We start from the raw sequence: 27,989 nt of genomic DNA, 5'->3' as shown, positions 1-27,989 counted from the left end.
ACTTTCAGCCAATCAGACGTGTTTATCCAGTCGGCCACTTTCAGCCAATCAGACACTTTATCCAGTCGGCCCCTTTCAGCCAATCAGACACTTTATCCAGTCGGCCACTTTCAGCCAATCAGACGTGTTTATCCAGTCGGCCCCTTTCAGCCAATCAGATGCGTTTATCTGCTACAGCATTTCTGCTTTCTCTAGATCTTCCTGTCCAGTTTTCAGTCATTTTATGATGAAGTTTGTGTGTGTGTGTGCGCGCGTGCGTGCGTGTGTGTGTGTTTGTGTGTGTGTGTGCGCGTGCGTGCGTGCGTGCGTGCGTGTGTGTGTGTGCGCGCGTGCGTGCGTGTGTGTGTGTGTGTTTGTCGTCCCCAGGTCGGAGCAACAGCGACGGCAACAAGAAGTTCCCGTCTGATAAGATCTTTGAAGCCATCTCCTCCATGTTCCCTGACAAAGGATCCACCGAGGAGCTGAAGGAGAAGTGAGTGTCCAGGGTCGTCGTCATGACGACGGCAGATCCAGACAGTTCAGATGGAAAATAAATATAAATATTTCATTTGCTACAAGTAAAATAAATAAGCTACAACTCAGCAGTTATAATAAAATGATTTATTACATTTTTAAATATTTCTTTAAATAATTAATATTCTGCAAAAAAGGACAAAAATTAAACATTTGATTTTATTTTTGTTTTTTGCTGAAATTAATATTAAAGCCAACAGTTATATTAGCTTTAATCAGGTTTTTTATTATTGCCCAACATGAAGATCTTTGTAAAAGATAATTTTTACTACTTAAATTTATATTGTATGTATTACAGAATGTTATTTCTTTTATACACTAAATGTTGAATTTGTTCTAATATTACAACCAAAACATTTTGTAACATTTTTCATTTTAAATGTTTAAAGACAGAATTTATTCCATATATCTAATTTTACTTAAGCCACAGTTATTTCAAATTCTTCTTATAGTTACTTTCTGAGAAACTTTCAGATCATGACTTGTTTCTAATGTGTCTTAGTTTCTAATATTTCTGTTTTTATTGTTTGTAATGTTTCTGTCTGTGCTCCAGGTACAAGGAGCTGACCGAGCAGCAGCTTCCCGGCGCTCTTCCTCCTGAATGCACGCCGAACATCGACGGCCCAAACGCTCGCTCTGTGCAGCGGGAGCAGAGCCTGCACTCCTTCCACACGCTGTTCTGCCGCCGCTGCTTCAAATACGACTGCTTCCTCCACCGTGAGTAAACGCCTTAAGCCCCGCCCCCACATACGAACACGCAGTCGCCATGACAACAGATTCTCCCTCCCAGCTTTCCACGCCACGCCGAACACCTACAAGCGTAAGAACCTGGAGAACCTGGTGAACACGAAGCCGTGCGGCGCCGAATGCTACATGTACCTGGTGCAGGTGAGGCTCCGCCCCCTCGGGCCCTTCGGGCCGATGGGGCGGCCATTAAACGGCGCTCTGCTCTCAGGACGGGATGGTGAGGGAATATCCGGCCGGCGCCGAGCGCGCCAAGACGCCGTCCAAACGCAGCGTTGGACGGCGCCGCGGGAGACTGCCCAACAGCAGCAGCCGGCCCGGCACGCCCACCGTTTCCTCGGAAACCAAAGACACGGACAGCGACCGCGAGGGGAGCAAAGACGACGAGCGAGAAAACGACAAGGACGACGAGGACAAGAAGGACGAGACGACCAGCAGCTCAGGTCAGACTCACCTGGGCTGGACGTTTAAGATTTATGAATTCAGATTTATTTCATTTATTTTTTCAAAATGTGTCTCAGGATTTATTTTATAATGTCTTTTTTGTAAAACTACTTCAAATATTTCCTCAGCTTTTTCCTTTGAACTTTGTTTTATTTGTTTAGCAGAAATAATAAATTATGATCTTTAAGTAATTCTTTAAAACATGAATTAAAATGAAAATAAAATCATGATCTGGTTAAGTTTATAAATCTTTGAATCAGATGAATCTAATATTAGCATGTTAGCTGTTAGCATGTTAGCTGTTAGCATGTTAGCTGTTATTAGCTGAACTGTTTCCACCCAGAGCTTTTCTCTCCAGCGATGCGTTCGAGTGACGCCGTTCCTCTGAGCGTTGCTGGTCCGTTTGTCAGTAGAAGGTAAACCTGGTTCTGTCTGCAGAGGGGAACTCTCGCTGCCAGACGCCGGTGAAGATGAAGCTGACCTGCGAGCCGGAAGCCGTGGACTGGACCGGCGCCGAGGCGTCCCTCTTCCGGGTCCTGATCGGGACGTACTACGACAACTTCTGCGCCATCGCGCGCCTCATCGGCACCAAGACCTGCAGACAGGTGAGGCTTCAAATCAGACAGACTGTCTGATGGTTTGCAGCAAAAGTTCAGCTCACATTTACAAAATGAAACGTTTGGTGTCAATCATCTCAGTTTGAGCTGCTCTGTAAGATGTTGTTGACCTCTGACCTCTGGAAACGTCTTTATTAACATTCGAGACCAATTCTGTTAGATTTGAAGCGGTGGGGGGGGCAGCTTCACTCAGATGAGCCCGACCCGATTCGGTCCATCAGAACCAACCCTGACGTGTTTCCTGTCCAGGTTTACGAGTTCCGGGTCAAAGAGTCGGCCATCATCGCCCGGGCGCCGGCCGAGGACGAGGACACGCCCCCCAGGAAGAAGAAGAGGAAGCACCGGCTGTGGGCCACGCACTGCAGGAAGATCCAGCTGAAGAAAGGTCAGAACCGCTCCGCCGGGCCGCAGCAGAACCCAGACAGAACCCGTAGCGCTGAGTGTGTGTTGTGCCGCAGACGGGTCGTCCAACCACGTGTACAACTACCAGCCATGTGACCATCCGCGGCAGCCCTGCGACTCGTCCTGCCCCTGCGTCACCGCGCAGAACTTCTGCGAGAAGTTCTGCCAGTGCAGCTCCGAGTGTAAGCACACGCCCCGTTCTGTCTGATCCGGTCCAGCTGGCCGGGTTCTGAGCCGCCGTCCCGTCTCCGCAGGTCAGAACCGCTTCCCGGGCTGCCGGTGCAAAGCCCAGTGCAACACCAAGCAGTGCCCCTGCTACCTGGCGGTGCGGGAGTGCGACCCGGACCTGTGCCTGACCTGCGGCGCCGCCGACCACTGGGACAGCAAGAACGTCTCCTGCAAGAACTGCTCCATCCAGCGCGGCGCCAAGAAGGTGAGGCCCGGTTCTGCAGAACCTTCTGAGGATGTAATCGGACCCTAACCGGTGGTTCTGGTCGCAGCACCTGCTGCTGGCGCCGTCCGACGTGGCCGGGTGGGGCATCTTCATCAAGGAGCCGGTCCAGAAGAACGAGTTCATCTCCGAGTACTGTGGAGAGGTGAGGCCTGCAGCAGAACCAGAACCTGGACCAGAACCTGGACTGGACTCTGAGTTCTGGTTCTGGCTGGGAAACGATGCAGATACACCGAGAAACTTTCACCTTGTCTGAGTTACTGAGAGGTTCTGATCGCTGAAAGTTTTATTTCATCCATTCATGTGTTCATTCATCCATCTGTCCATCCATCCATTCATTCATCCGTCCATCATCCATCCATCCATCTGTCCATCATCCATCCATCCATCCATCTATCCATCATCCATCCATCATCCATCTGTCCATCATCCATCCATCCATCCATCTATCCATCATCCATCCATCCATCTATCCATCATCCATCCATCATCCATCCATCCATCTGTCCATCATCCATCCATCCATCCATCTATCCATCATCCATCCATCCATCCATCTGTCCATCATCCATCCATCATCCATCCATCCATCTGTCCATCTATCCATCCATCCATCATCCATCTGTCCATCATCCATCCATCCATCCATCCATCCATCATCCATCCATCATCCATCCATCCATCATCCATCCATCCATCTGTCCATCCATCCATCCATCATCCATCTGTCCATCTATCCATCCATCCATCATCCATCTGTCCATCATCCATCCATCTGTCCATCATCCATCCATCCATCTATCCACCATCCATCTGTCCATCATCCATCCATCCATCTATCCACCATCCATCTGTCCATCATCCATCCATCCATCCATTCATTCATCCATCTGTCCATCCGTCCATTCATCCATCCATCCATCCGTCCATTCATCCATCCATCCATCCATCCATCCATTTGTTCATCCATCCATTCATCCATCCATCCATTTGTTCATCCTTCCATCATCCATCCATCCATCCATCCTCTTCCTTCAGTTTCTGGTTTCCATAGTTTCCACATCCAACTCTTGACCATCAGGACGATCAGCCATGAGGACCTCTGACCTCCATTGAGGTTAAAGGTCATTAGAGGTCGTTGTGGGCTGAGGACAGTAGAAGGTTCTGGACGGGTCGTGTTCAGTGATCTGGACTCTGGTCCAGGTATCTTCATCTTTCTGTCTCCTGCAGATCATCTCTCAGGACGAAGCCGACCGCCGAGGGAAGGTTTACGATAAATACATGTGCAGCTTCCTCTTCAACCTCAACAACGGTAAGAACCCAGCAGAACCAGAACCGACCGGGTCGTCTGACTCTGATCCGCTTTCATCTTTCCTCCTCCAGACTTCGTTGTCGACGCCACGAGGAAAGGCAACAAGATCCGCTTCGCCAATCACTCTGTGAACCCAAACTGCTATGCAAAAGGTAGGCCGGTCAGAACCGCAGTGGACGGGTTCTGTTGGTGGTTCTGCTGTAACTCGGTCCGCTCTCTGCAGTGATGATGGTCAACGGGGATCACAGGATCGGGATCTTCGCCAAGAGAGCCATCCAGACCGGAGAGGAGCTGTTCTTCGACTACAGGTCGGTCAGCAGAACCTCGACCCAAACGGGTTTATACCGACCAACACGGACATCGGATCTTCACGTAGCGAGAAAAAGCTCTTCTAAAGGAAACTTAATTCTCTACCACAACAAAACTCACTTCCAACACCAAGCAGCTGAACTTCAATAGACTCTGAAGACGAGAGAAAAACGCTGCAGGCACAGAGCAACACGATCAGTGGTGCTTTTCAGATTAAAAGCCCCAACTCTCCTCTGTGCAGCTGCACCAGCATCACTGTCAATAAGCAAAACTCACTGCACGTCGCTGTGAACGATGGTTTTTACGTGGTTTCAGTAAACGCCCCATGATTCCATCCGAATCAGGAAATAGGAACCGAGATTTATTCACTGAACTTTGATTATTATGTCATAAAATCCATGTTTTTAGATGGTGAGCAGAAAAAAATCAGGTTTCATAAAATGTTTTTAAAAACTTTTATTCTTCAGTTTCTTATGAATAAATGTTTAGATCTGTTGTAATAAATGTTCTGAATCCTTTCAAAGGAATATTCACGTCATAAATTTTATATCATTTAATTTTAAAACCTCATTTTGACACCAGAACCTTTCAGTTTAGAGCAGATTTTAAAACATTTTGAAGTTAAATCTGTTCAGTTTTTACCTCCAAGCTGCAGGATCAGAAACATAAATATAAAATATTAACTCATTATTTTAACACTTTAAAAAGCCTGTTCAACTTTATGGAAAATCAGGAAAAATATTTATTTCTATGACTTGAGTCACTTTTTATTTAGTTTAATATTTAAATCGTTTTCTGATTTTGACGCCTTTTGGTTTTATTTTTAGTCTTTAATCTTCTGGAGTTTCATTTATTTAGTTGTTTTGAAGCGGCGTCTCGTTTTGATGATGTCATCATGTCTCCGCCTCCAGGTACAGCCAGGCCGACGCCCTGAAGTACGTCGGCATCGAGCGCGAGATGGAGATCGCCTGAACCGGACCTGCGGTTCTGACCCGGACGCCTTAGACCCAAACAAACTTCAAATCTTCAGGAAACTTTTTCTCTACGTTTTTTTATTTTCCGTCAACAAGCGCTCCTCTCCGGTCCGGACATTCGGACCCAACCGGAACCAAAAGTCGACACTCGGGACCAAAACTCCTCCACCAGCAGCTCCAGGGTTCTGTTCACGACCCGGATGGACCCGACACTGCCAAACCAAACGGTTCTGATCCAGTTAGACTATTGGATCAGAACCGCAGACTGAACCCTGGGAAAGTGTTCAGATCGTTTCACCCCAGCAAACCTGGTTCTGGTTCTGGTTCTGGTGCTACCCGGTCCAAACCTCTGCTCTCTCCTACCTGGACCTTCTGTTGGTGCTTCAGTCCGGGTTCTCCAGAACCGCAGACTTCTTCCTGTTGGGTCAACCGGACCTGGTGCTGATCCAGAACCGCTGACCGGACCTCCCGGCGGTTCTGTGCATGTTTGTGTTTTAACCTGATTCTGTTTGGAGAAGCTGGGAGCGGTTTGTTGGTGACGGATCAGAACCGGCCCGGTTCTGTCACCTGGTGCTCAGTTTTAGTTTTTAAAATCAGGTTTTATCTGGGTTCTGATCCTTCACTGGAGGAACCGGACCCTTGGGTTCTGATCCTTCACTGGAGGAACCGGACCCTCGGGTTCTGTTTGGTTCTGATCCTTCACTGGAGGAACCGGACCCTCGGGTTCTGTTTGGATCAGAACCGGATCAGAACCAAACCCTCGGCTGGTGAAATATCAGAACCTTCATCGTTATGATTTCTGTTTTTGTGCAAATGAAAGTCTAAATTTGTCGTCATGGCGACGGATTCTTTAAGCCAGCTGACTGACGGTGTTCAGCAACATGTGTGGGACGGGCTGTTACCGTGGCAACAGGATGCCAGGGTTTCCTTTTTAACGCGTTTGAACCGGTTCTGACCCGGTTTTTCGGATTTAATCCTTTTTAGTTTTGTGTTTTCCTGCCGATCACGGACGGTTTGATTCTGTTTCGGATCAGGAGGTTCTGGACGTCCAACCCGGTACGTCCCGACCAGAACCGCAGCATGCTCTGCTACTGGACCAGAACATTCCTCCAGAACTGTCCGAAGCAGCCGGGCTCCTCCTGTGGAACCACGTCACTGGTGCTGAGCCGGGCCGGGTTCCGAACAGAACCCGACCCGTTAAACTTCAGGTTCTTCTTCTTCTGACGCCGGTGCTGATTTTTGTAACGTTTACAGGGATTCTGCAGATTAAAAATATTCTGAATGGTTCTGGCTTGTTTCTGTGTCGATCCGTTCGGGTTCAAAGAAAGATTCGGTTCTGGATGTTTGAACCCGTCCTGATCAGAACCGGTCCAACATCTGCAAGTATTTATGACTGCTGTAATGTTTCATGCCTCTAAAATATGAGGCGTTTGGGGCCGACGACTCATAATGTAACTATCTGCAGTTGGCTACTCGTTTCATTTGGTTCAGCCAGCTGACTGGCAGTGTAGCAGCAACACTCGTCATCTCATTAAAGGGATTTAAGCCAGAGGAACTGGTTTGGTTCTGGTTCTGACCCACAGACTCCAGCAGGCGGCTTTAGAGAAATCTTTCCTTGTTTTTATTTATCACACATTTAGAAAATGAACCACACTATACAAATGTCCACCGTTCAGTAATGGATCCGGCCTCCTGCCTGCGGCCGGCGCCGGTCCGATCCTCGCTCAGCGGCCCGGCTCGCCGTGCGGTCGCCGTGGTAGCATGCAGAACCTTTGGGTGCGGCGGCGCTCCTCAGACTAATTCATGAATGTTTGCACTATGCAGAGAAGGGTTTCATTCCTCTTACAGTCTGTTATTTACAACATGAGGGCGAGTCGATGGGACGGGCGAGCGAGTACACGGGGTTTCCCAGCCTCGACAGCAGGGGCGTTTCTTCCTTCATCGCAGCACAAACCCTCCTCTTCCTGTTTGGTGCGGCCACATGGTTGGGCGGCTCCGCCCCTCAGATCCACACGTTATTTACTCAGACATCAAATAAAAAAAAAAAAAGGTTACAAATAAAAATCAAAGTGAGGGGAGTCGCCGCGGCGATGAGATCAGGCCAGGTAGCTGTAGGTGTCCTTCTCTCCGTCCACTCGCTCCAGGTACTCCTTCTCTATCAGGATGTCGATGCATTTCTGGCCACAAGGGGGAGACAAAGCGCTCCATCAGCAAACCAGGATGGAAGCTCAGATTATTAATACAGTTTTAAACAAATTCAACAAAAACATCAAGATAATTATTCATTATATTTTTAAGGTTACAAAAATGTTTGTTGGTAAATAAAGGTTCTGGTTCCGTTAGCAAAGTACTCCATTTTTATCCAATTAACTGATTAATCAATGACTAAATATAATTTATTAATCCAGATTAAATCTGCGGCTGTTTGGGATTTTCCTTCAAGCTTTCTGAACTGGGTCCATTCGGGTCCATTAGAACCATTTAACAGGGGTAAAGTGGAATCGTTCAGATGCTGGTGGATGACCAGAACCCTTTCCCGGGTCAGAACCTGGGTCGGGTCGGCGGTACCTTGATGACGGGAACTCTGGGTTTGAACCGGGACGACAGCTGGTTCAGAACTTCAGCCAGGAGCTGCTGGTGCTTCAGAACCTTCCTCATCTTCATGATCCTCACTATGGCGGCCTGCGGACAGGAAGCGGTTTATTGTGACGGGTCCGACCCGCAGCCCGGCAGGAAGCGGAACCGGCGGGTCGGCTGACCTGGATCAGGAGCTTCCGGTCCTCCTCGATGTTCTTGTGGGTCGTCTCCTGCTCCTGCTTCTGCTCCGTCTTCATCGGCACGTTGATGTTCACCCTCAGCTTCTTGCTGCAGAGCAGAACCAGCAGAACCCATCAGAACCGAGCAACCGGGCCGGAACGGCGCCGACCCAAAGGGAAGCTTCACTCACTCAGAGCTGCAGCAACTTTTATTAAAACCGTCACCAGATTATGAGACAAATAATCTGTGAAAGATCGACTGAAATGCAGCAAAAACATCCAATGAGAGCCAGGAGGCGGGGCTTAGCACTGACAATCACCACGTGTAGTCACTGCTAAATGTGCTAATGGTGGAGCCACAGGTCAGCGTTAAAGGAAAACTGTTGATCTGCCACCATCAGTGACTGTGCTAACTAGCTTAGCTTTCATGACAGGCTATGCTAACTGCCATGTAGCAGAGAGCAAAGGGTGGAGGAGTGATTGACAGCAATAAGCCCCGCCTCCAGGCTCTGATTGGCTGCTTCCAGTTAGCACTGGGAGAAAGAGAAGCAGATTATAAATCACGACATTCTGACAGTTTGAACAAATATGTAAAAAATATAAAAGTTACAAACTGCAGCTTAGAGCCACATAGAACCTCGTTTGGTCAGTTTTCATATAACTTATAAAAATTTAAACTAAACTTCTAAAACTGACATCTGAACTTAAAACACTAGTTTACATGAATAAATCCTGATTTAATCTTTCCTAACAGACTTAAAGAATCAAACTCTGAGTTTATGTATTAGAGTTAATATTACATTTACAATTTTACTGCAAAGGTTGTTTATGAATATTTAGGCAGGAAATGTTTGTATTTTTACTGTATTTTAATGCACAGAAAAGCCCAACCAGTGACTGTAATAACCACCAGTGACTGTAATAACCATCAGTGACTGTAATAACTCAGTTATTCCTGTTTTGTTCAGTTTATGTCTAATAATAAACCAATAAATAACAGCTAATAAACCAACGTCCAATGATAAATAAGTGATAAATAATGATAAACGATAAATAAGTGAGACGGACTTCTTGTATCCCAGGAACAGCTTGATGACCGTGTCCGGTTTGAAGTCCACCTCGTCCACGTTGGCGTTCTCGTCCTCCATAACCTGCGGAGCACAGAGTTTGGACCTGAGACCAGAACCGGCCGGTTTGTTCTATGTGCAGCCGGTTGTGTTTGGCGCCCTCCTGTGGCCGCGCTCAGCCCTGCAGGCGGCTCGGCTGGACTCACCAGCAGTTTGGACTTCAACAGGATCTGCAGAACCTGAACCAGGATGTCCTGAAAGCACAGAACCCGGTCAGAACCAGAACCAGAACCAGAGCGTGAGCTGCAGTTGTCCAGAGCCTGCTTACGGTTTTGATCTGCGTGCTGTCGGTCAGCTGCTGCACCGTGTAGCTGTCCTCCGTGTTGTACTGCAGCAGGATGGCCATCTGGAAGGTGGAGGCCTGCAGGGTGTACCTACAACCAGAACCAGAACCGGGTCAGACCGGACCAAACACAGCAAAACCGCATTTTATGATTCAACTCGGTTTCATATGATTTGATCAGGTTTGACATTATTATTAATAATTTATTGTTTTCAAGTGTTAATTATGAGTTTTGCACTGAAATGAAAAAAGATTCTAAACCAACTTCTTAAAAAAACTTTTACATTTTCTTTATTGGTTTGTGTGGAAATTCTTTCACATTTTCATGAATTATTGTTTTCCAACCGCTGAAAATGTTTTCATGCATTATAATTAATATTTTCACAACTTTCATTAAAAACAAACACGATGAGAATCATTGTTAGGAGGAGATGCTGATTAAAATCCATCTGGACTTAGTTAGCATTTAGCATTTTCACTGCTCCACCTGGGAGCTAAGGGGTTAAATTACCCAATGTTTGTTTACATGCAGTTTTAAGACAGGAAATTAAATACATTTCATAGATTCATTTTAAAAATTTACATTTTATCAAAAATAAGTTGGGTGTAAAAATTACAGTTTTCCATATTTAAAAACAATAAATGTATTAAATATTAAATCTGAAACATTATAAAGTCTCCGGTTTGTGACAGAAATCGTCGTAAATGTAGCAGAAGATCATCTGGATGTTTTAATACCAAATTTACCACCAACAGTTTGTTCTTGTAAAAATTAGAGATTAAAATGTATAACTGAGTTAATTGAAGGAAAAAACACATTACAATTCCTAACTTGTTAAAATTTGTGTAATTAGTTGAACTTAACGGCTCTCAGCCCGGATCAGACTGGATGCTAATAAAAAAGCAGGTAGCAGGTGGTTTGATCAGGACCGGCCCGGCCCGATCGGGTCCGGTCTGGCCCAATCTGATCAGGACCGGTCCAGTCCGGTCCAGTCCGCTCCAGCCTACCTGTTCTTGAAGCAGTTGGTGACCAGCTCTCCTTTGGACAGGTGGTACAGCCAGGTGAGCTTCCTGCCGCTGTGCCTGCTGGCGTAGAACGCCGTGAAGCGCTGGTAGCTCCGCTCCAGCTGCAGACACACAAACGCCACACCGTTACCATGGAGATGAAGGTGCTAGGAGGAAGAGGAGGAGGGACTTCCTGTTTACCTCTGAGGGCAGAGCGAAGGTGCAGGACTGCTGGAACGGCCAGGACCCGGAGCTCAGCACCTGGATGCTGAAGTCCACTGAAACACAGGAGACACAGGAAGCTGAGGTAACGGTAACCGGGGTCACCATGGTAACGGGCAGCGGGCAGGCTTACGGTCCAGCGGCTCGGAGTTGCTGAGGTGCTTCTTGAACTGTTCGTTGAGGTCTTTGCTGACGCCGATGTCCTGGAACATCCGCTGCAGCTTGGACGTGTATTCAAAGCCGCAGGCTTGCTGCACACACACACACACACACACACACACACACACACACACACAGAGAGTGAGCTGGAGGCGGGTCTGGGGTCCGGTCCGGTCGGGTCAGCTCTCACCTTCAGCTTGGAGATCATGCTGGCCTCGGCGTCGTCGCTGGCGCTGTTCTGGTGCACCAGCCGCTTGGCCAGCATCTTGGCGTAAAACTTCTGGAAAACGTCTTTGTCCTCGATGTACTTGAACACAACCATCTGAGGAAGAGGAGGAGGAGGAGGAAGAGGCGGGTCAGGACGGGTCAGAACCTCCATCTGGACGGAGGACCAGTCAAACTCACCACTTGGTTCAGCGTGTCCTCAAGCTCCGCCTCCTCCGGGTTCTTGGAGCTGAAAACAGGAAACGGGTTGAGCATCAGGTCACGACCTTTGACCTGGACGTTAAAACTAGGGCAGTTCGATACGACTTCAAAATAAAAGATTTTTCCACTAATTTTTTCCTAATTTTTCTCAAAAAGAAAATATTTTCAAAAAGTGGATTTTATTTCTCTTTTCTTCTGTTAGTTGTAAAACTGAGGATTAAAGCTAATAAATATGTCAATTTGCTCCATTTCAGTTATTGATAATTTGATGATTAAATATTTTCTTATTTCTAAAACTGATGCCAAAGTATAAATTCACAAGATGCTAAGCTTTAGCTATTTTATTCTTCTACTATTACAACTTTATTTTCATGTTATTACGACAGTATCCTGTAGTATTTTGACCTTATGATCAGTTAAAATAAAGTCACAGAATGTTCCTAACATTTTGTCATAAAGTTGAACCTGAAGTCAAAGTTTAAATAAATAGAAGCTCAAAAACAAAATGGCCGCCCTGACGTACAGAACTACAGAAACCCAAAGAGGATTGGTGGAAAAACACGTTTCAAAAATTAAACCTTAAAAGAAACTAATTTAATTAATGGATAAATTGATTAATAACTCAGCCCTGTGTCTCTCTCTCACACACACACACACACACACACACACACACACACACATACACACACACACACACACACACACACACCTCTTCTTGAGCAGGGAGTCGCAGTATCGGGCCAGCAGCTCGGGGGACTTGCTGGAGGACTGGGCCATCCTGGTGACGGCGTTGTTGTTGATGAAGCGGCCGCAGGCCTGAGAGACAGAGAGGTGTTACACACTAAACCTTCCCCCTCTGCTCCCTCTGCCAACAGTTCCACCCAACAGACTAAAGTTTCTACTAAAGCCACCGATCGGTTCCCCATAAATCTGAGACGTTTAATCGAATCTTTTCCTGCTTCTCTGGGTGTAAATGTGGAAACAGGAGGAAACGACAACAAAACGATAGTAAAATACATTTTTCCCCAAAGGTTCCCTCCTCTGGTCCCAGCATCACAAACATAACCAGTGCAGTAATGCGGCGGGCGCTGGGGCTTTGACTAGGCCGTACCTTGTCGAGCGCGGCCACGAAGCCGGCGTCGTTGTTGAAGGCGGACATGACCAGCGCGTTGTACTTCTTGTGGACGTCCAGCGTGGTTTGGACGTAGACTTTGGGGTCCTGAGGGACAGAAACACGTCAGCGTGACGGAGGAGCTCAGAACCGGAACCAGAACCGGGTCGGGCCTCCTCACGTTGAGCGCCGCCTCGCCACACTTCTCGATGGCGGCCAGGCCCTGGTTGTGGATGTGGGTCTCCAGCAGCTTCTTCAGCTCGCCCAGCCCGTCCGTGATCCGAGACACCAGGTTGTACATCCGGCCCAGATCTGGACACAGCAGCAGAACCCTTCAGAACCGGGTCGCCGCCCCGCCTGTCTGAGCAGAACCTGGTTACCTTCGTTCTTGTCGGCGTCCAGCAGGTTCTGGAACTCGGTGTGGAAGATCTCCAGGTGCTTCTCGATCAGAACCTGCTCACACTTGCGGGCCAGCTCGTCCTGCGTGGACTCATGCAGGTAGACCTGGACGCGGCGCTGCTCCTCCAGCAGCCGGGCCTCGGCCTGCGGGTCAGAGCCGGTCAGAACCAGGGCGGCGGGCCGGGGCGGCGCGGCGGCGGCCGCTTACCTTCTTCATGTACTCAGTGACCGGGTTCTGCTGCAGGAACTCGGTGCTCTCGCGCGTGTAGAAACGCTCCGTGTCGGTCAGGAACTGGCACTCGAAGTATTCCTTGTAGACGGACAGCGTGGGCCCTTTGGCGAAGGCGTCCTCCTCGTTCAGGCCCAGCTCCACTGGATCAGAACCACACCACACTTAAAGCTACAGCACGTCATTTTTATTTAAAAATATGGTTTTACATTCGTTTGTTATGAGGCAGATAATCTGAAAATGAGCGTCTCCTGACCAAAACAACCAATCAGAGACAGGAGACGGCTCTAACTGCTGTCAATCATCCTCATGTACGTGCTGCTGGAACTACTGACAGCAGAGAAACAACTCACTGTTACAGGAAAACTCTATCTGTTATCAGTGGCTATGCTAACTAGCCTTAGCATTCTGCTAGCTGCAGCGAAGCAGAAAGCAAGTTGCAGAGGGTGATTGACAGCACTAAGCCCCGCCTCCAGGCTCTGATTGGTTGTTTCTAGTTAGCCAGGCAAAAGGCAAAGCAGCTCCACTTTTCCCAGGTTTTCCGTTTTAAACGATGTTTTTAACAAATACATAAAAATTGTTTTTAATAAAGTAACAAACTGCAGCGGCTTTTGCACATTTTCCACTTTTTAAATTGCCATATTGTGTTAACTGCAGTGTTTTTCAGCAGAAACATGTTTCCATTCCTCTGTTCTAGAAACTGCAACAAAAATAATTTTATCTTCAACATTTATACATTATTTTCTATTTTCAGTTTCTCCTTTCTTCAGATTTTAGGCGCCTGAAGTCAAAACCTCAGAATCAGAACTTGCTCTGGTTTTTCTTACCCATCATAGTTGAAAAATCTCTCATTCAAAAGGAGATTTCAAACTGAATTAAACTTTTTCTCCTCTAAATGTAAATCCTGCTGCATTCCTGGAGCCATTTTTGCAACATAATATATAAATAATCAGCAGTAAATAAGACATTTCTTATCAAACTTTACAAATTAAGAGTTTTATTGCAAAGGCTGGATAATCCTGAGTCGTCGCTGTAGCTGCTGAACCACAAACTTTATTAAATTCAAATCAACTGAAACCAGCAGGTTGGACTGGAAAGGAGCTGAAGCCTGATTGGTGGAGGAGGAACCTGAAGGCTTAACGAGGGTCAGACGGGCCGTGGTGTGTTCAGGGACCTACCGTAGGACTGGACGACGCCGCTGATCAGCCGGGTGTTGATGGTCTCACCGTTCCGCTCTCTCTCGATCAGCTTCAGGACTGCGTTCGTCACCTGCAGCGCGACGACCAGCAGGGTAAACACACACACACACACACACACACACACACACACTCTGTTTGCTTCAGTTTTCTCGCCCAGCAGCTGGGAGGGAACGTAAACACACCTGCTTGTTTAGAGGTCGGAACAAACACTCCCTCCAGGTCACCAGCGCCAGCTGCAGGAAACACAGGAAGCCGGTCAGATTCTCACATTTCAAACATTGACCTGTTTCCTGATTAAATGCCTGAACATGTCAGCAGGAAGCAGCGCCGCGCCAACAGGAAGTGGTCCGACTCACAGAGTAGATCTCGTAGATGCCTTTCCGGCCCTCGTCACACTCCCGCCGGACCCAGTGGCGGTTGAGGTAGGCGCAGATCCCGTTCAGGACCTTGCTGGAGAAGCGGTAGTCCTCCCACTGCTGCGTGTAGAACTTCAGCACGCACTCGTCCATCAGGTCCTCGCCGTCCTGCGGACAGGGACAGGGGTCAGGGGCCGCCGCGGCGGGGCGGGCCGTCCAGACGGGGACTGACCTTCAGCAGGCTGGTCAGGTAGTTCTTCAGGAACTCCTTGAGCCGCTTGTAGAGCTCCAGGCCGACGAACTGCGCCCCGCCCGGAGTGGTGGACTTCTTGGAGGGTTTGGCTGGAGGGACGGAGCCCCGGGCCTGGCTGGACTGGTGGACGCTGGTGCAGTAGTTATAGACGTGTCTGAACGCGCCGCGTTAAGGAACTGGACTCACCGGGACAAATGAAAATCACCCAGAACTCCCCCAATAAAACCAGTCAGCTCAGGAGTCAGAGGTTTCTGTCTGCAGCAGCGAAATGCCTCAAAGTACGACGACCAGAAAACAACCAGATAAAATAAAGTCAAACCAGAGAGAAGGAGAAGTGACCGCTACGTTTTAGGAATGTTCTGGAAACGAAGACCAAAGCTGGTCTGTATCGTTCCTGAACAAGAAGCACTGAGGATCATCATTCAGCAGAAAACATGTTTTATGAAAACTCGTCTGAGTGAAACTTCTGAAAGCCGACAGACTTTCAGGTTCTGGGTGAAACGAAAAGGATCCAGGATTCAAAGTGAAGGAAATAAAACATCAGAGCAAATCAAGTTCAACACCTGGAGGTAAAAACTGTTCAGGTTCAAACATTTCATCTGTTTTACAGCAACACCAGGTTTCAGAAACTCAATCGTTTCTATCAGAATCTGGTTCACATCCAGGCTCCTGTATTTTAAATTAACTAAATTTTCCTTCCACCTGCTTGTCAGTGGAAATTTAGCAGGTTTTGGACTAAAACAATCGATCTTAATAGTTTAATGAGTTACTGTTTACTGTACGAAGGCACTCAGCTTAAATAGTTTTTAAATTCAGTTTTCAGAACCTCTGAGTGTTGATTTGGACCCGGGTGAAGCTGGGTCGGCGCCGCCGGTACCTCCAGCTGTGATGGAGGATACGTGTAGAGCTCCATGTAGCGCGACTTGGCCATGCTCTGCCGCGTGTAGACCTGCTGGATTCCCGCCCGCAGGTCGTCCCATATCTGGTCCAGGCCGATCTGTTTCAGTCCGTGGGGGTTCTGGGTCCGGTTGGACGACATGCTGGCTCCCCTCGCCTCCTCTCTCCTCTCCCGACCCGGTCCTGCTCCCTCCTGGCTCCTCTCCGCGGCTGATTGGGTCCTGACTCGCTGCGTGCTCAGAGCCGGCAGTCCATCTGGCGGCTGCAGCGGAGCTTGGCGACGGGACGCAGTGCCGCTCTGCACGCCTGGGTGGCGCTGTCCTCCGCCTGGACCCGCCTTCACCAGCTGACCTGGGAGGGAAGCAGGCGGATTTACTCTGCTGGTTCTGATGCCGCGCAGATAAACACGGATTAGTCCACTTCCTGTCCCTCACTTCCTCACAGCGAGCCGCTCTCACCTGGAGGAGGTCACCTGCAGCCGGAACCGAGCCGGAGCAGGACACCAGGTCCAAAAGGTCTGACCCGGTTCTGACCAGATCAGGCTCTGAACCGAGCAGGACACCAGGTCCAAAAGATCTGACCCGGCTCTGACCGGACCCGGCCATCAGGAAGCTGAAGAACCGGTTCTGTTTCAGTTCCTGCTGGAAGTCCAGACAATGAACCAGAACCAAGTCGGGACCAAAACGCTCATCGTCTACGGCAAGCTGTGAGGGACATCCATAAGAATCAACATGCAGCCATGCAGAGAGGGGATTCTTATTATGGAACACTGGGAACACTGGGAACACTGGGAGGCGTTTTATTATGCTACCAGTCTGATTTATTACTGGAGTCGCTCCTCCATAAATAACCCTGAGAAAATAAACTGGATGGAAAATGAGAAAAACAACAGAAAGCATTTTAACTTGGAGGGAAACTTCCACCCAAACTTCCTAAAGTCCAACAAACAAAATAAAAGTCCAGAATAAAACTTTGGTTAAAATCCTCTCAGTTTTTCACAGTCCAGAGAAAAGCAGACGGGAAACAACAGGCAGCCGCTCCGGTTCTTATTTCAGACATTTATAAAAATAATTCACCGTATTAACTATGAAACTGCATCTTTAACTGTTCCAATTAGTGGAAACAGGAAGAAGATGCATGAAATGTGTTCAGACTGATGGAAACAGAGTTGGCTTGGTCGGTTGCCATGGTTTCCGACTCGTTTCTGTTCATCCGGGTCTCTCTGTGTTTCTGCAGCAGGACGGGGAAAAATGACCCAAATTACCAAGATCACAGCTCCCTTTATATTAAATATAATAAAATGTTTTAAGTAGAAATGATTGAAAACTTTTATTTTGTTGACCAGCAGAAGGGATAATAAAGTTTTGTTTGGATTGTTGGTAAATATAAAATCATAACATTTTCAGCAATAAAACATTTTCCTGATTTTTCTCTTGTTCATCAGTTTTGTCAAATTTCCTGTAAAACCTTCAGGATCACCTGCAGCAGGTGAAGCAGGTTAAATATTTTACTGCTGTTTCTTCCTAAAAAGGTTAAAAACTTCATCCTGTTGCATAAAAAGGAACAATATTATATTTAAAGCATAAATTTAATCCATCAGGAACCTACAGCACAGGCTTCCTCTCTGATTCAGCTTTTATCCTCAGAATAATAAAAATAAAATCTGCTTGATGAGTCCAGATGTGGTTCAGTAGATCAGCGTCTAGCTGGGAGGAAATTTACGTTTTATTCCAGATCCAAAGACGAACAGAAGCAGAGCTGAAACATTCAGGCAGTTTGGACTTTAACGGCTTCATGGATGAAACGTTTCCCTTCATATCAGTGATTATTGATGCTAATCACTGAGTTGAGTTTCTCTCTCTACAGGAGAGACTCTGAGTGGTTCTGAACCAAAGTGTTGGATCCGGTTCTGAATGAGTCGGCTGATGGACCCAGAGGAGCGTCGCACCGCAGCATAAACACCTCTGATGAAACCTCCTACAGGTGTTCAGACGCACCAATCAGTTCAGAGAGGAGATCTAAACGAAGCTGAAACGAGTCCGGCACCAGAAACAACAAAGTCCGGTTAAATAAGAGAGTAAGAAAGAACCAATCAGTCAAAACTTAACCAACTGTAAACAAAGGTTTTCCTGCTCAGGAAAACTCCACATCATTCCAAGAGGGAAACGATTACAGGAAACTTTCTGCAGCGCAGCAATCTGCCGACTCAACGTCAAATCAGTTTTACTCTTTAAATATTTACAAATGCTTGCAGGTTGTTTTCAGCAGAAATTACAGGTGTGAAATGAGACGGTGGGTCTGGAGTCACAGCCGGATCCAAACAGGAGCCATTTTTACCCGAGTGAAGGAAACGGCAGACGAGTGAGAGCAGCAGCGATTCCTGGTGAGATCATATCAGAATAATCCCAGCCAGACCTGAGATCCGTCCGCCGGCGGGATGACCAACACGGATATGAAAAGAGGAACGATAACTCCGCCCACAGGAGCCTCCTGACATCATCAACGCTGTTCAGGTTTAAAAATCTGGGATTTTACAATGCAAAGACATTCAGTTATTTTAACAAGCCGTGATGAAAACCTGATTCTTTCCCTTTGCCAGAAGAACCAAGTTTATCATTTAAAAGAGGAATTAATGACGTCTGAAACTGCAGAGATTATTTTACAGTTTCTCTACAACTGAGCCGAAATATGAATAAATATAAAACTTCCAGGTGAAAAATTCATGAACTTTTACCTGTCTAAACTTATATCAATGAGTTGAAGGCATTTAGAGTTTAAACTACACCTTCAGTGGTTTTGTTGCGTTTTGGTGTTAAACTGCTGACTTTATCCTGAAACGGTGAATATTTCATACATCAGCTCCAACTCCTGCACTTTTTCTGGGTTCGTTTTGACAGGCGACGACTCCAAAATCATTTTTAATGACGTGTTAAAGTCTGAGGAAATGTGGTAATATGAGAACAATCAATATTATTGATCAGCCGGAGGGTTCAGCTGTGATTACTGGACAGAGTCTGTCGTTTCCAGAAGAGTCGAAGAATCGACGGATTCTGAGATTTTATCATTTTCATACCCAAATATTAAAGGCTAATAAACAATGGAGAGCATGAAGGGGTTAATTTACATGCGAGATTAACGAAACTGGCCAAAGGATGAACTGATCCGATTCTCCATCCATCTGTGGTTCCTGTTACATTTCAAAAATATTTAAATTTTTAAAATTTAAAATATTTCCGAGTTTATAAAACTAGTCCAGCAGACCTCAGCTTGCCTGGTTATAAGACTTCTGGCAAGTTTGGTCTGACAAAAACATTACTGATTTATATCAAGATTATTGGATTTTCTTTTAAAAATTATCCAAATCTATAAATAAAATTGAAGAATTTACCTGCAAAAATGTAATTTATCTGTTGCATAAAGAAATTATCCTGCAGAAAGTTTGTTATGCACCAAATATTAAAATGAGCTTTTCCTGAATTGTGGAACTAAATTACATTGTTGATGTCAAAAGTAAAAAGGCAACAAAGGAAATGTTGAACTTTTATTACAATTGTATGACATGTTCTATTTTGGGACCTAAAAGTAAAAAGTATTTTTTCTTTTATCTCCCAAACCTCCAAAACAATATAATAATGTCTCAAAATCAATGTTATTTTGTGGCCTAGTTCAGGCTGCAACACCCATCTAAAAATATTCTACATTGATATTTATTCTAGGAAATATGACGTAATTTGGATGTTTGCTCTTAAACAAACATGGTGCATAAAAATCTAAAAGTCTCCAGCAAGATATTAAATATATGGAAACCATCATATCTGTGGACAGGTCAGAAGTTTTGAAAAGATTTAATGCACAGAAAGTGAAAAAAATATAAAAAAATAATGTATAGTTAGTTAATTTAAAGATGCCTCAAGGGTTAAATAAACAGAATAATAATTAATACAGATAGAAAATATTATGCTAATTTTTCATAATTAGTTTATTTAAAAATGATCTTGATTCAATGTGATTTGCTAAAGATTAACTATCTCAGAATTTCTGTTTATAAAATGCTGCAGCTTTCTTCATGTTTCACCATATCATCTTAGCATCATTTAAAAGCTCCACATTGGTTTTTACATTATTGTTTTAAGATAAAAGTATTAAAATCTCCCCTGTCCAACAGATTAAAATATCTTTTCAGTGACTCCAGTTGTCTAGATTTTCTCTCACTTTGTTTTTTAACACTTTACCAGTTAAATCAAATAGGAATGCAGGAAGAGAAAAACTTGAGCACCAGTTGATGCAGTTTGGAGATTTTAGGTTGGATCATAAATAAAGAAAATAAAGAAAAAACACCTGAGCAGTTTCTGGTGCCAACTGGCCTCCAGGATAATTTGTCTCCCCGTTGATTTTCTGTTGTTTTTCCAACCAGATCAGCAGGGATCAGTGGGGCAGAACCGGCCCAGAGGTTCGGTGAATATCTCGCCACATCTCCTGTCTGTCTGGTTTTGGATTTCAAGCTTTTCCAGGATCTCCAGGATCCTGAAAGAGCGCCAGCGGGCCGACGGCTTCCCTTCAGGGTCTGGTTGTGTTAAAGTCAGGCTCCCCCGACACGACGAGTCACAGGAAATAAACTCTGGAGCTACACAGTTTATATTTAACCAATTAAAAGTTGGGATTACGCTTTAATGGGGCTTCAGGTCGGAGTTTGACACAGCTACGCAACACTGCTGCTAAGTCTCATTAGCTGCTTCGTATTAGCCTGTTAGCTCGGCAGCCTAGCCGCAGGGTAGACGTGCTTTTAGACACGGAACATCGTGGGTTTCCACATATTACCCACTCAAACAAACATGAGTTTTTCTGATATTTCTTTATATATGGATACTGTCTCCCCTGAGGTAGAAGCAGCGGTCAGGACAGACAGTACCTGGTGTAAAATGGCAGCCTTAGCGTCGATAATGAGTCAGGAAAACAGTTCGCTAACCGTTTAGCACTAGCCAGCTAGCCAGCTAGCTAAACCCGTCAGAAAACAGCGACACTAAACTCCCTTCTGGCCTTTAAAACATCTTCTTACCATGTTAGGATCGTCGCTGTGGCTGGTTGATCGCTGTAGAGAGGGTTTTCTGGCCTACAGAGTCGCTGTTCTCCTCTGTGTTCCTCTGTTCGGACTGAGCTTGTTCTCCGCTGCTGCTCCGCTTCGCACAAAGATCAGCTATGAGCCGCGCTGCGTTCAGGGACCGTGGGAATTACTAGCTACTGAAGGAAAAATCTGAAAGAAAAACATTTAAAATCAGTAGCATGCAATCTTTACAATCAGAGAAGTTAAAAGAACTTGTTTTGAGCAACAAATGCAACGTATTTGTGATCAAATATACGAAATTTGTTGCCATTTTTTGATAAACTACCATTTTTAAAGGTTTAAATATAAAAACCCCTCACACTTTATACATGAAGACAATGGATACATATCCTTCTAATAAAAAATATAAAAAGAAAATAATACAGATACTTTTGGTATGAATATGTTCAAAGAAATTAAATCCAGCTTTGCTGAAAAACTGAAAAACCTGCTAAAACTGGCATTTGCTGCCATATCCATGTTTTTAAAATGTATCTGGTTCTTCACTATTTCAGGCCAAAGTTACTCTCCAGATGCCCGTTGCAGGTCCTTTATCTAAATAAACTAAAGAAATAAAAAAAATTGTTGAAATTTTGTCTAGGCTAAAAAAGATTCAGCTACTAGGTTGATAACTCAAACTCAAATTATGTTTGATCCAAAAGTTTTCATACAGACTAAAAAGTATTTTATAACACCCAGAGGGTGAAGAGTCTGCAGTATGAAAGAAGATTTGGGTCATTAAAACAATTTTAAAAATCTGGTTTTAATTTAACTTCAGAAAAGGTCAAAATTCTGAATTAAAGTGAAATTAAATTAAAGCCAAAATTTGAAGAAAAAAGGTCATACTAACAAAAACTACTACAGTTCTGTCCATTTTTCACTAATCATGAATTTACTCTAAGCACATCACATCAAAACATCTGAAATAAAAAAGTCACATTTTGTCTTTCGTAGAACAGCCTAGAAAGAATCAGAGGAGATTTTAATCTTCAGCTATTTCTCTTCATCAAATAAATGCTATTGCAAATTAAAGAATAGCAAATTAAAACCAGACAACAAATTAAATTAAAACATCAAATGTTTTCTTAATTAAATAAATCTTCTAAGATGCAATGTGAATAAAAATCCCAACAAAATATCAAGATAAGAGAGAAATCAGGACGAGAAATAATCTTTATTCTCGTTTTTAAAGTCTTCCATTGCTGCTGGAAAAAGTAAATTTGAAAATATGTTTTGTTTTGCATCTTAAAATCACATCACAAAACAGGAAAAATGCCTTATCAAAGTGTTAGTTACTGCACTTATTTCAGAAGCAGTTCATATCAGCTTCTTGATGATAAAACATCTTCAATATTAAAAATAATTAAAATTTATGTTAATTTAATTCTTAGTTTAAGAATGACTTATTTTCTAAAACATACTGAAAATAATAACATAATATAATGACCTTGAAATTATTTTTTTCTTTATCAAAATTCACTAACGGTGTTATTTGCATTCATTTAATGATACTTTTGATCACAATTCATCTGTGGCTGCAGATTACAGATTTATTAGATGGAACAAAAAATAAGTTCTAAGCTTTTACTAAGATCAGTTGGAGATTGTTTAACATCTTTAACCAGATGGTCAAACAAAATAAGGCAGATTGCAGTCGATAAATAATAAAAATAAATAAATAAAAATACATAGTCACACTCCTGTGTCATCGTTCTGACGTTTCGACGTTTACAAGAGACTCTGAACGCACCATCCGCTTTACAGGAAGGTTTACAGCTAAAGACTACAAACATGGCGGCGCGTTTGTTCCTGTTCAGACGTCTTAAAGATCTCTGGCGCATGCGCAGATCTGCAGTTTCGTTCTCCTGACGTGACATTTAAATTATGCATACCGGAGGCAGAAGCACGACTCTGACATTTAGCTCGGATTGCTTTTAATTTGTTCATTTGCGTCTGATGAAAACAACTCAAACGTAAAAAGCAAAAATAATTTAAACTAAAACAGTGAAAAATCAGCTTCCTCTCAGACCGCCGCTGTTTAACTGCGACATTAAAACGCTGCTGTGATTTTAAAGCCCAGAGACGGGAGGATTAAATTAGGAGGGTTTTATTGTGGTTTTCTATAAAGAACCAAATGTTCTTTTAACTCCAGCGTTGCGTGATCATCATCATCATCATCCTCTCCACCCAGACGCTTCCTCTGATTCAGGCAGAGTGCGACCTCTGCTGGTGGAAAGCAGAACAGAGACTCTGACTGATGACGGCGCGTTAGAGCCATTAGACAGAAAAACAGGAGCATATTTAAACCAAAAAACCCGCAGAAATTTAAAGATTATTACCAGAAACTTTCTAGAAAAAACGTAGAAACTTAAGAGATTAAAAAGTTTAAAACTTACTAGAAAAATAATCATTTTTTTTTACGTCGATCTCAGATATTTTCTGGAAAAAAGTGGAAATTTCCGAACTTGAAAGGTAAAAAATGTGCTAAAAGAAAAAGAAAAAGAAAAAGATGAGGACATTATGAAATTAGTCTCATAAAATTGAAAATATCTGAGTATGAAAAGTCAAAAATTTTCTTGGAGAAAACTAAGAATTGTTTAGATTAATCTCAGAAAGTTTGCTAGAAAAAAACTGGGAAATTTAAGAGCTTGAAAATTTCCTAGAAAAAAAACAACTCAGAAACTTTTTTCCTTTATTTAACCAGGTAAACCCCATTGAGATCTAGATCTCATTTTGAGATTAATCAGAAATTTCTTGAAAATATATGCTAATTTTTGAGTTTCAAAAGTAGAAAATGTTTCACTTTTGGAGCTCAGAAATTGTTTTCCATCCATTTATCCATCCATCCATCCATCCATCCATCCATCCATCCATTTATCCATCCATCCATCCATCCATTGATTTCTTTAGTCATTTTTAAATGGTTCAACAAACCCGTTTCTGTCCATTCATTGAATAAAGTTGCTGTTTTGTTTCTCCTTTTTAAACTTTATTTCTTCTATAACATAATTTATATACAAACACAAAATACAGAGCAGACATTTATACAAAATATGATCTATAAAGAGCGTTAAACACACCAGCTGCTGCAGGTTTTACTGATTAAATGCAGAATTTAAAATGGTTCTGATCAGAGGTTTCCATCCACCATCAGGAAACAACCTCAACAATGGCAAAGTATGGTGGTGGCAGCATCATGCTGAGGGATGTTCCACCATGAGCTGTACTGTTGAAAGATGTTTGTTGTGTAATAATTAAACTCAGAAGTGTTCAGGCGAATCATTTAAAACTAATGTTCCTGCTGATGGATGGAAACCTTTGCCTTGGAGTTGTGTTCAGCAGGAGTTGAGCTGCCAGGTGAGGCCAGTAGGAGGCGCTGTGGGCGGTCACCTGGTCAGAACAGGCGCTTCCTCCATCAGCTGCTTCCTCACCTGGAACACAAGCAGGAAGTGAAGATCTGCACTTCCTGGATGGATTCAGCGTCAGAGTCAGACACACTAACTGATGTAAATATTAACATTTATTTCACATTTCAGGAACATGGGAAATATTTAAGAAACTTAACAGAGTTACAAATATTTACTTCAGAAAATCAGAAAAGAGAATCAGATAAAATAATAAATTAGTGAACAAAAGTAAATAATTTGGCATTAAAACTATCTCCTAAATGAAAAGTTTTTCTTTTTCTCAGTTTTTTAAATGCATTTTTGACATATTTAATAATAAACAGTGAAATGCAGGAGATTGAGGTTAAACATTTTGTGGTCTGTGTGATCAGGACGTTCCCTGCAGGATGTTCCAGGTGTCACACCTGTTTCTGTTTCCTCTTGGCTTGCATCATTTCCTGTTGCTGCTTCAGCCTCACTTCCTCCAGACTCATGCAGCCGCCTGCGAACGCAGCACAAAGCGCAGTCAGAGAGGCGGCCCTGAACGCACCGCCTGCGAGGCGTTCGGGTGTCTCACCAACGCTGCTGGGGTTGATGGAGACGTAAGCCATGGCTCTGCTCAGGCGCAGCTCCTCCAGAGCAGCTAGCTCTGCCTCCGCCTCTGCTCAGCCAATCAGACGGCAGAGATTACTCAGACTGTCACCGATACTCAGAGGCTCAAACTGCAACAGGAAACTCACTTTTCTGGATTTCTCTCCGTTTCTTTGGGTTTGGAGGGATGACGGTGAACGCCTTGTGACTGAAACACAGAGAGGGTTTAAACAAGAAGCTGAAAACACTAAAACCAACAAAAACTGTGATTTTCAAATGATCCGGCTCTTTTCCCAGGGCGGCATGTCAGCAGGGGGAGGCAGGATCCATCAGTGGAGCTCTGGATGATTTTTGCTTTGCTTTAATGTGTTTATCATGAACAGTGTTTATTATGGCACATAGATGAGAAATGCAAAGTGTATCACTGTAAAAAATTACAGTGTGATTTGAAGTTAGCGTATCTAAGGCTAAGCTGAAGGGATTTTTCTCTGTATTCTTGTAATATTGTGACTTTAATCTCGTAATACTACAACTTTATTTTCATATAGTTTCAACTTTATTCTTGCCAACAGAAACCCAGTTAGCGATGATCTGGTCATCATCCTAAATTCATCTGCAGAAACTGAGCTGAAAACATAATTTTATTGCAAGTCCTTCAGAAACACATCAAATATATGGACCTGATCCAGGACGGTTTATTCTTTCTGCATCGTTGATTCAGATTTTTCTGGAGTTTGTTGTGCAGAAGCGGCCATGTTTTGCCTGACTGCAGCAGTTTCAGGAAACCTGGTGGGATTAACCTGCAGCAGATGGAGACGAAGCCTCTGGCAGCAGCGGCGGGATATTTCAGGAACGCTCCGGCGTTTCACAGCGGGAAGCACGAAAAGTCTCCAAACACAAACACAGGCAGCCATGATGGGTTCTTAACCAAACCAGTAATTCATTCAATGAACTGAAGGATAAACGGGATTTATTTCTGGATTTCAGCTCTAAAATCAAAAAATGAGCAAAATAGATATTTTATCCAGACTGAGGAGAGCAGAAAAATGACAAAAACACCTGAAAAGTAAAAAGTTTCTGTCTGGTTGTTTACAGCATGAATGAAGAATTTAAACAAGATGATCATAAAATAAACAGATTCATTTAAAACCAAAAAACATATTTAGAGGAAATAAAAGACAGTAAGTTGAAATCTATTAATATGGATTTAATTTGTAAATTTCTGATGTCACCACTTTTTTTTTATAATGTTTTATACAAAAAAAGAAAAGAAAAAAAGAAAAATTACTTTTGGTGAAAAAATGACTGAGGACATTATTTTAGGAAGCTGATTGTATTATAACTTTCTCTCTGTGTTTTATTTAGAGACTTTTCCTTTCATCCAGAGTCCAGAGCAGGAACGGCGTGCTGGCTAAGCCCCTCCTCCTGCCACCCTTCAACCAATCACAATGCAAGCAGTTATCTGTTCTTTTTATATGTAGCACAAAGCAGGTAATATTTTCTCCCAGTTATCAACAGCGACTGAACAGAAACTCACTAAAATGTCAGTAACAAACTGATGCCGCCCTGGGTAGCTGCCCATAAAAGGCCCTTACAGAACCCATAAAACACTGACTGCGCACACTGACTCGCTGTGCTCACCTCTGGATCGCGGGCCTCCCGCCGGGCCCGGGGCCCCGCTGCTCCCCCAGACCCGGACACCCGGCGCCCTCCCGGGCGTCCGGCTGCCTCACCGAGCTGCTGGCCCTGCGGCGCTCCGGCTCGGTTCTGGGTTTGGCTCCTGCTGGTTTGGGGGCAGCAGATGAGGACCTGGCCCTTGGTTTGGGCCCCTGGGCCCCCGCCGCTGCCGCCGGGCCCCTCTTGTCCCTCGGCGGCTCCGCTGCCGGCCTCGCCGCTCGGCTTCTCTTCGACGCCTCCGCCTGTTTGGGCTTCACCATCAGCGTTGAAGGCATTTCTAACTGGAAACTTTTAGTTTGTGTCCAACTCCTGATCTGCTCAGGAAATTCTTCATCCTCCTCATCTTCCTCACTACTTAACCCTTAAACAACCAAACAAAAACAAACAAATAAATCTTTCAACTTTTTTTCCTCTCTTGATCCGGTTGCTATGGAGCTGGCTCCCTGGCAACTACAGGCAAACCCAACAAGCTGTACCGGAAAGGGTATTATTTAGACTTTCATAATAAAAGCATCCATGCTCTGCCCAATCTGCAAATCTTTGAAGAGGAATGAAAAAACGCTCTGATCAAGTTGGATTTTGTGGCCAAAATCAGGAAAATATGACAAAATCATCTATCAAACTTTGAAAAAATAAACATCCAAAACAATGTTCAACTCATTTAACTTAAAAACTACTTTATTTATCCCAAAAGAGAATTAAAAGTTGAGGACAGGAAGGAGCTCCACTAGCAGTCAGTGTTGCAGTCTTGCAAAGACTCTGAGGAGGCCTCTGACTGAAGACTGTTGCTAAGTGACCATCATGACATGCTAACAGCTCAGTATCCAGGAAACAGAGTCGATATTCCACAGTAACATGTCTGCCTCTGCTGATCCGTCTCCTTTGCTTTTGCCGCTCCTCTTTAAATCTGGATGTAGTCAGAAAGATGTTGGAGTTGGAGATAAGACCCCTGCAGATGCATGGAAGAGACAGTTTGACCTTCCTTCTCTTTGGCATCAAAATAAATTTACTATATTCTGTTTATCTATTTGTTTGTTTATTTTTGT

At 44.3% G+C, this 27,989-nt stretch overlaps 3 protein-coding genes across 4 annotated transcripts in view; 1 reads left to right on the top strand and 2 right to left on the bottom strand.

The window, feature by feature from the left end:
* Nucleotides 1–7,802, top strand: part of ezh2 (enhancer of zeste 2 polycomb repressive complex 2 subunit) — a 15,088-nt gene extending 7,286 nt beyond the window's left edge. The window contains exons 7-21 of one of the 2 annotated variants that reach the window (XM_016666361.1): nucleotides 367–472; nucleotides 1,067–1,230; nucleotides 1,304–1,401; nucleotides 1,469–1,700; nucleotides 2,140–2,306; nucleotides 2,568–2,703; nucleotides 2,777–2,902; nucleotides 2,975–3,153; nucleotides 3,221–3,316; nucleotides 4,402–4,483; nucleotides 4,555–4,635; nucleotides 4,707–4,791; nucleotides 5,704–5,790; nucleotides 6,116–6,118; nucleotides 6,713–7,802. In XM_016666361.1, coding sequence (XP_016521847.1) covers nucleotides 367–472; nucleotides 1,067–1,230; nucleotides 1,304–1,401; nucleotides 1,469–1,700; nucleotides 2,140–2,306; nucleotides 2,568–2,703; nucleotides 2,777–2,902; nucleotides 2,975–3,153; nucleotides 3,221–3,316; nucleotides 4,402–4,483; nucleotides 4,555–4,635; nucleotides 4,707–4,791; nucleotides 5,704–5,764 — 1,613 coding nt within the window. In that variant the 3' untranslated portion in view covers nucleotides 5,765–5,790; nucleotides 6,116–6,118; nucleotides 6,713–7,802. Of the gene's footprint in view, nucleotides 1–366; nucleotides 473–1,066; nucleotides 1,231–1,303; nucleotides 1,402–1,468; nucleotides 1,701–2,139; nucleotides 2,307–2,567; nucleotides 2,704–2,776; nucleotides 2,903–2,974; nucleotides 3,154–3,220; nucleotides 3,317–4,401; nucleotides 4,484–4,554; nucleotides 4,636–4,706; nucleotides 4,792–5,703 lie in introns of both variants that reach the window. The other variant, XM_007542611.2, reaches the window with a different exon arrangement.
* On the bottom strand, nucleotides 7,400–21,366 carry LOC103131052 (cullin-1). The gene is made up of 22 exons (XM_007542610.2): nucleotides 21,245–21,366; nucleotides 16,191–16,539; nucleotides 15,271–15,445; nucleotides 15,039–15,206; nucleotides 14,865–14,915; nucleotides 14,662–14,752; nucleotides 13,463–13,626; nucleotides 13,236–13,398; nucleotides 13,037–13,167; nucleotides 12,856–12,963; nucleotides 12,454–12,560; nucleotides 11,724–11,772; nucleotides 11,509–11,640; nucleotides 11,293–11,410; nucleotides 11,139–11,215; nucleotides 10,941–11,059; nucleotides 9,918–10,023; nucleotides 9,796–9,843; nucleotides 9,591–9,673; nucleotides 8,526–8,631; nucleotides 8,335–8,448; nucleotides 7,400–7,943 (listed from the first exon to the last, which is right to left on the bottom strand). Exons 2-22 carry the CDS (start codon nucleotides 16,328–16,330, stop codon nucleotides 7,863–7,865), a joined length of 2,331 nt encoding a protein of 776 aa, XP_007542672.1. The 5' UTR covers nucleotides 16,331–16,539; nucleotides 21,245–21,366; the 3' UTR covers nucleotides 7,400–7,862.
* Nucleotides 21,367–24,583: 3,217 nt separating this feature from the next.
* Nucleotides 24,584–27,583, bottom strand: LOC103131051 (translation initiation factor IF-2). The gene is made up of 5 exons (XM_007542609.2): nucleotides 26,908–27,583; nucleotides 25,416–25,474; nucleotides 25,253–25,336; nucleotides 25,101–25,177; nucleotides 24,584–24,720 (listed from the first exon to the last, which is right to left on the bottom strand). The coding sequence occupies exons 1-5, from the start codon at nucleotides 27,216–27,218 to the stop codon at nucleotides 24,676–24,678; spliced, it is 576 nt and encodes a 191-aa protein (XP_007542671.1). The 5' UTR covers nucleotides 27,219–27,583; the 3' UTR covers nucleotides 24,584–24,675.
* Between the last annotated feature and the right edge of the window lie 406 nt (nucleotides 27,584–27,989).

Source organism: Poecilia formosa, unplaced genomic scaffold (genome assembly GCF_000485575.1).
Source record: "Poecilia formosa unplaced genomic scaffold, Poecilia_formosa-5.1.2 Scaffold713, whole genome shotgun sequence".
Lineage (NCBI taxonomy): Eukaryota > Metazoa > Chordata > Actinopteri > Cyprinodontiformes > Poeciliidae > Poecilia > Poecilia formosa.
Note: the sequence above shows the minus strand (reverse complement) of the source record. Positions and strands in the feature narration are given on the sequence as shown.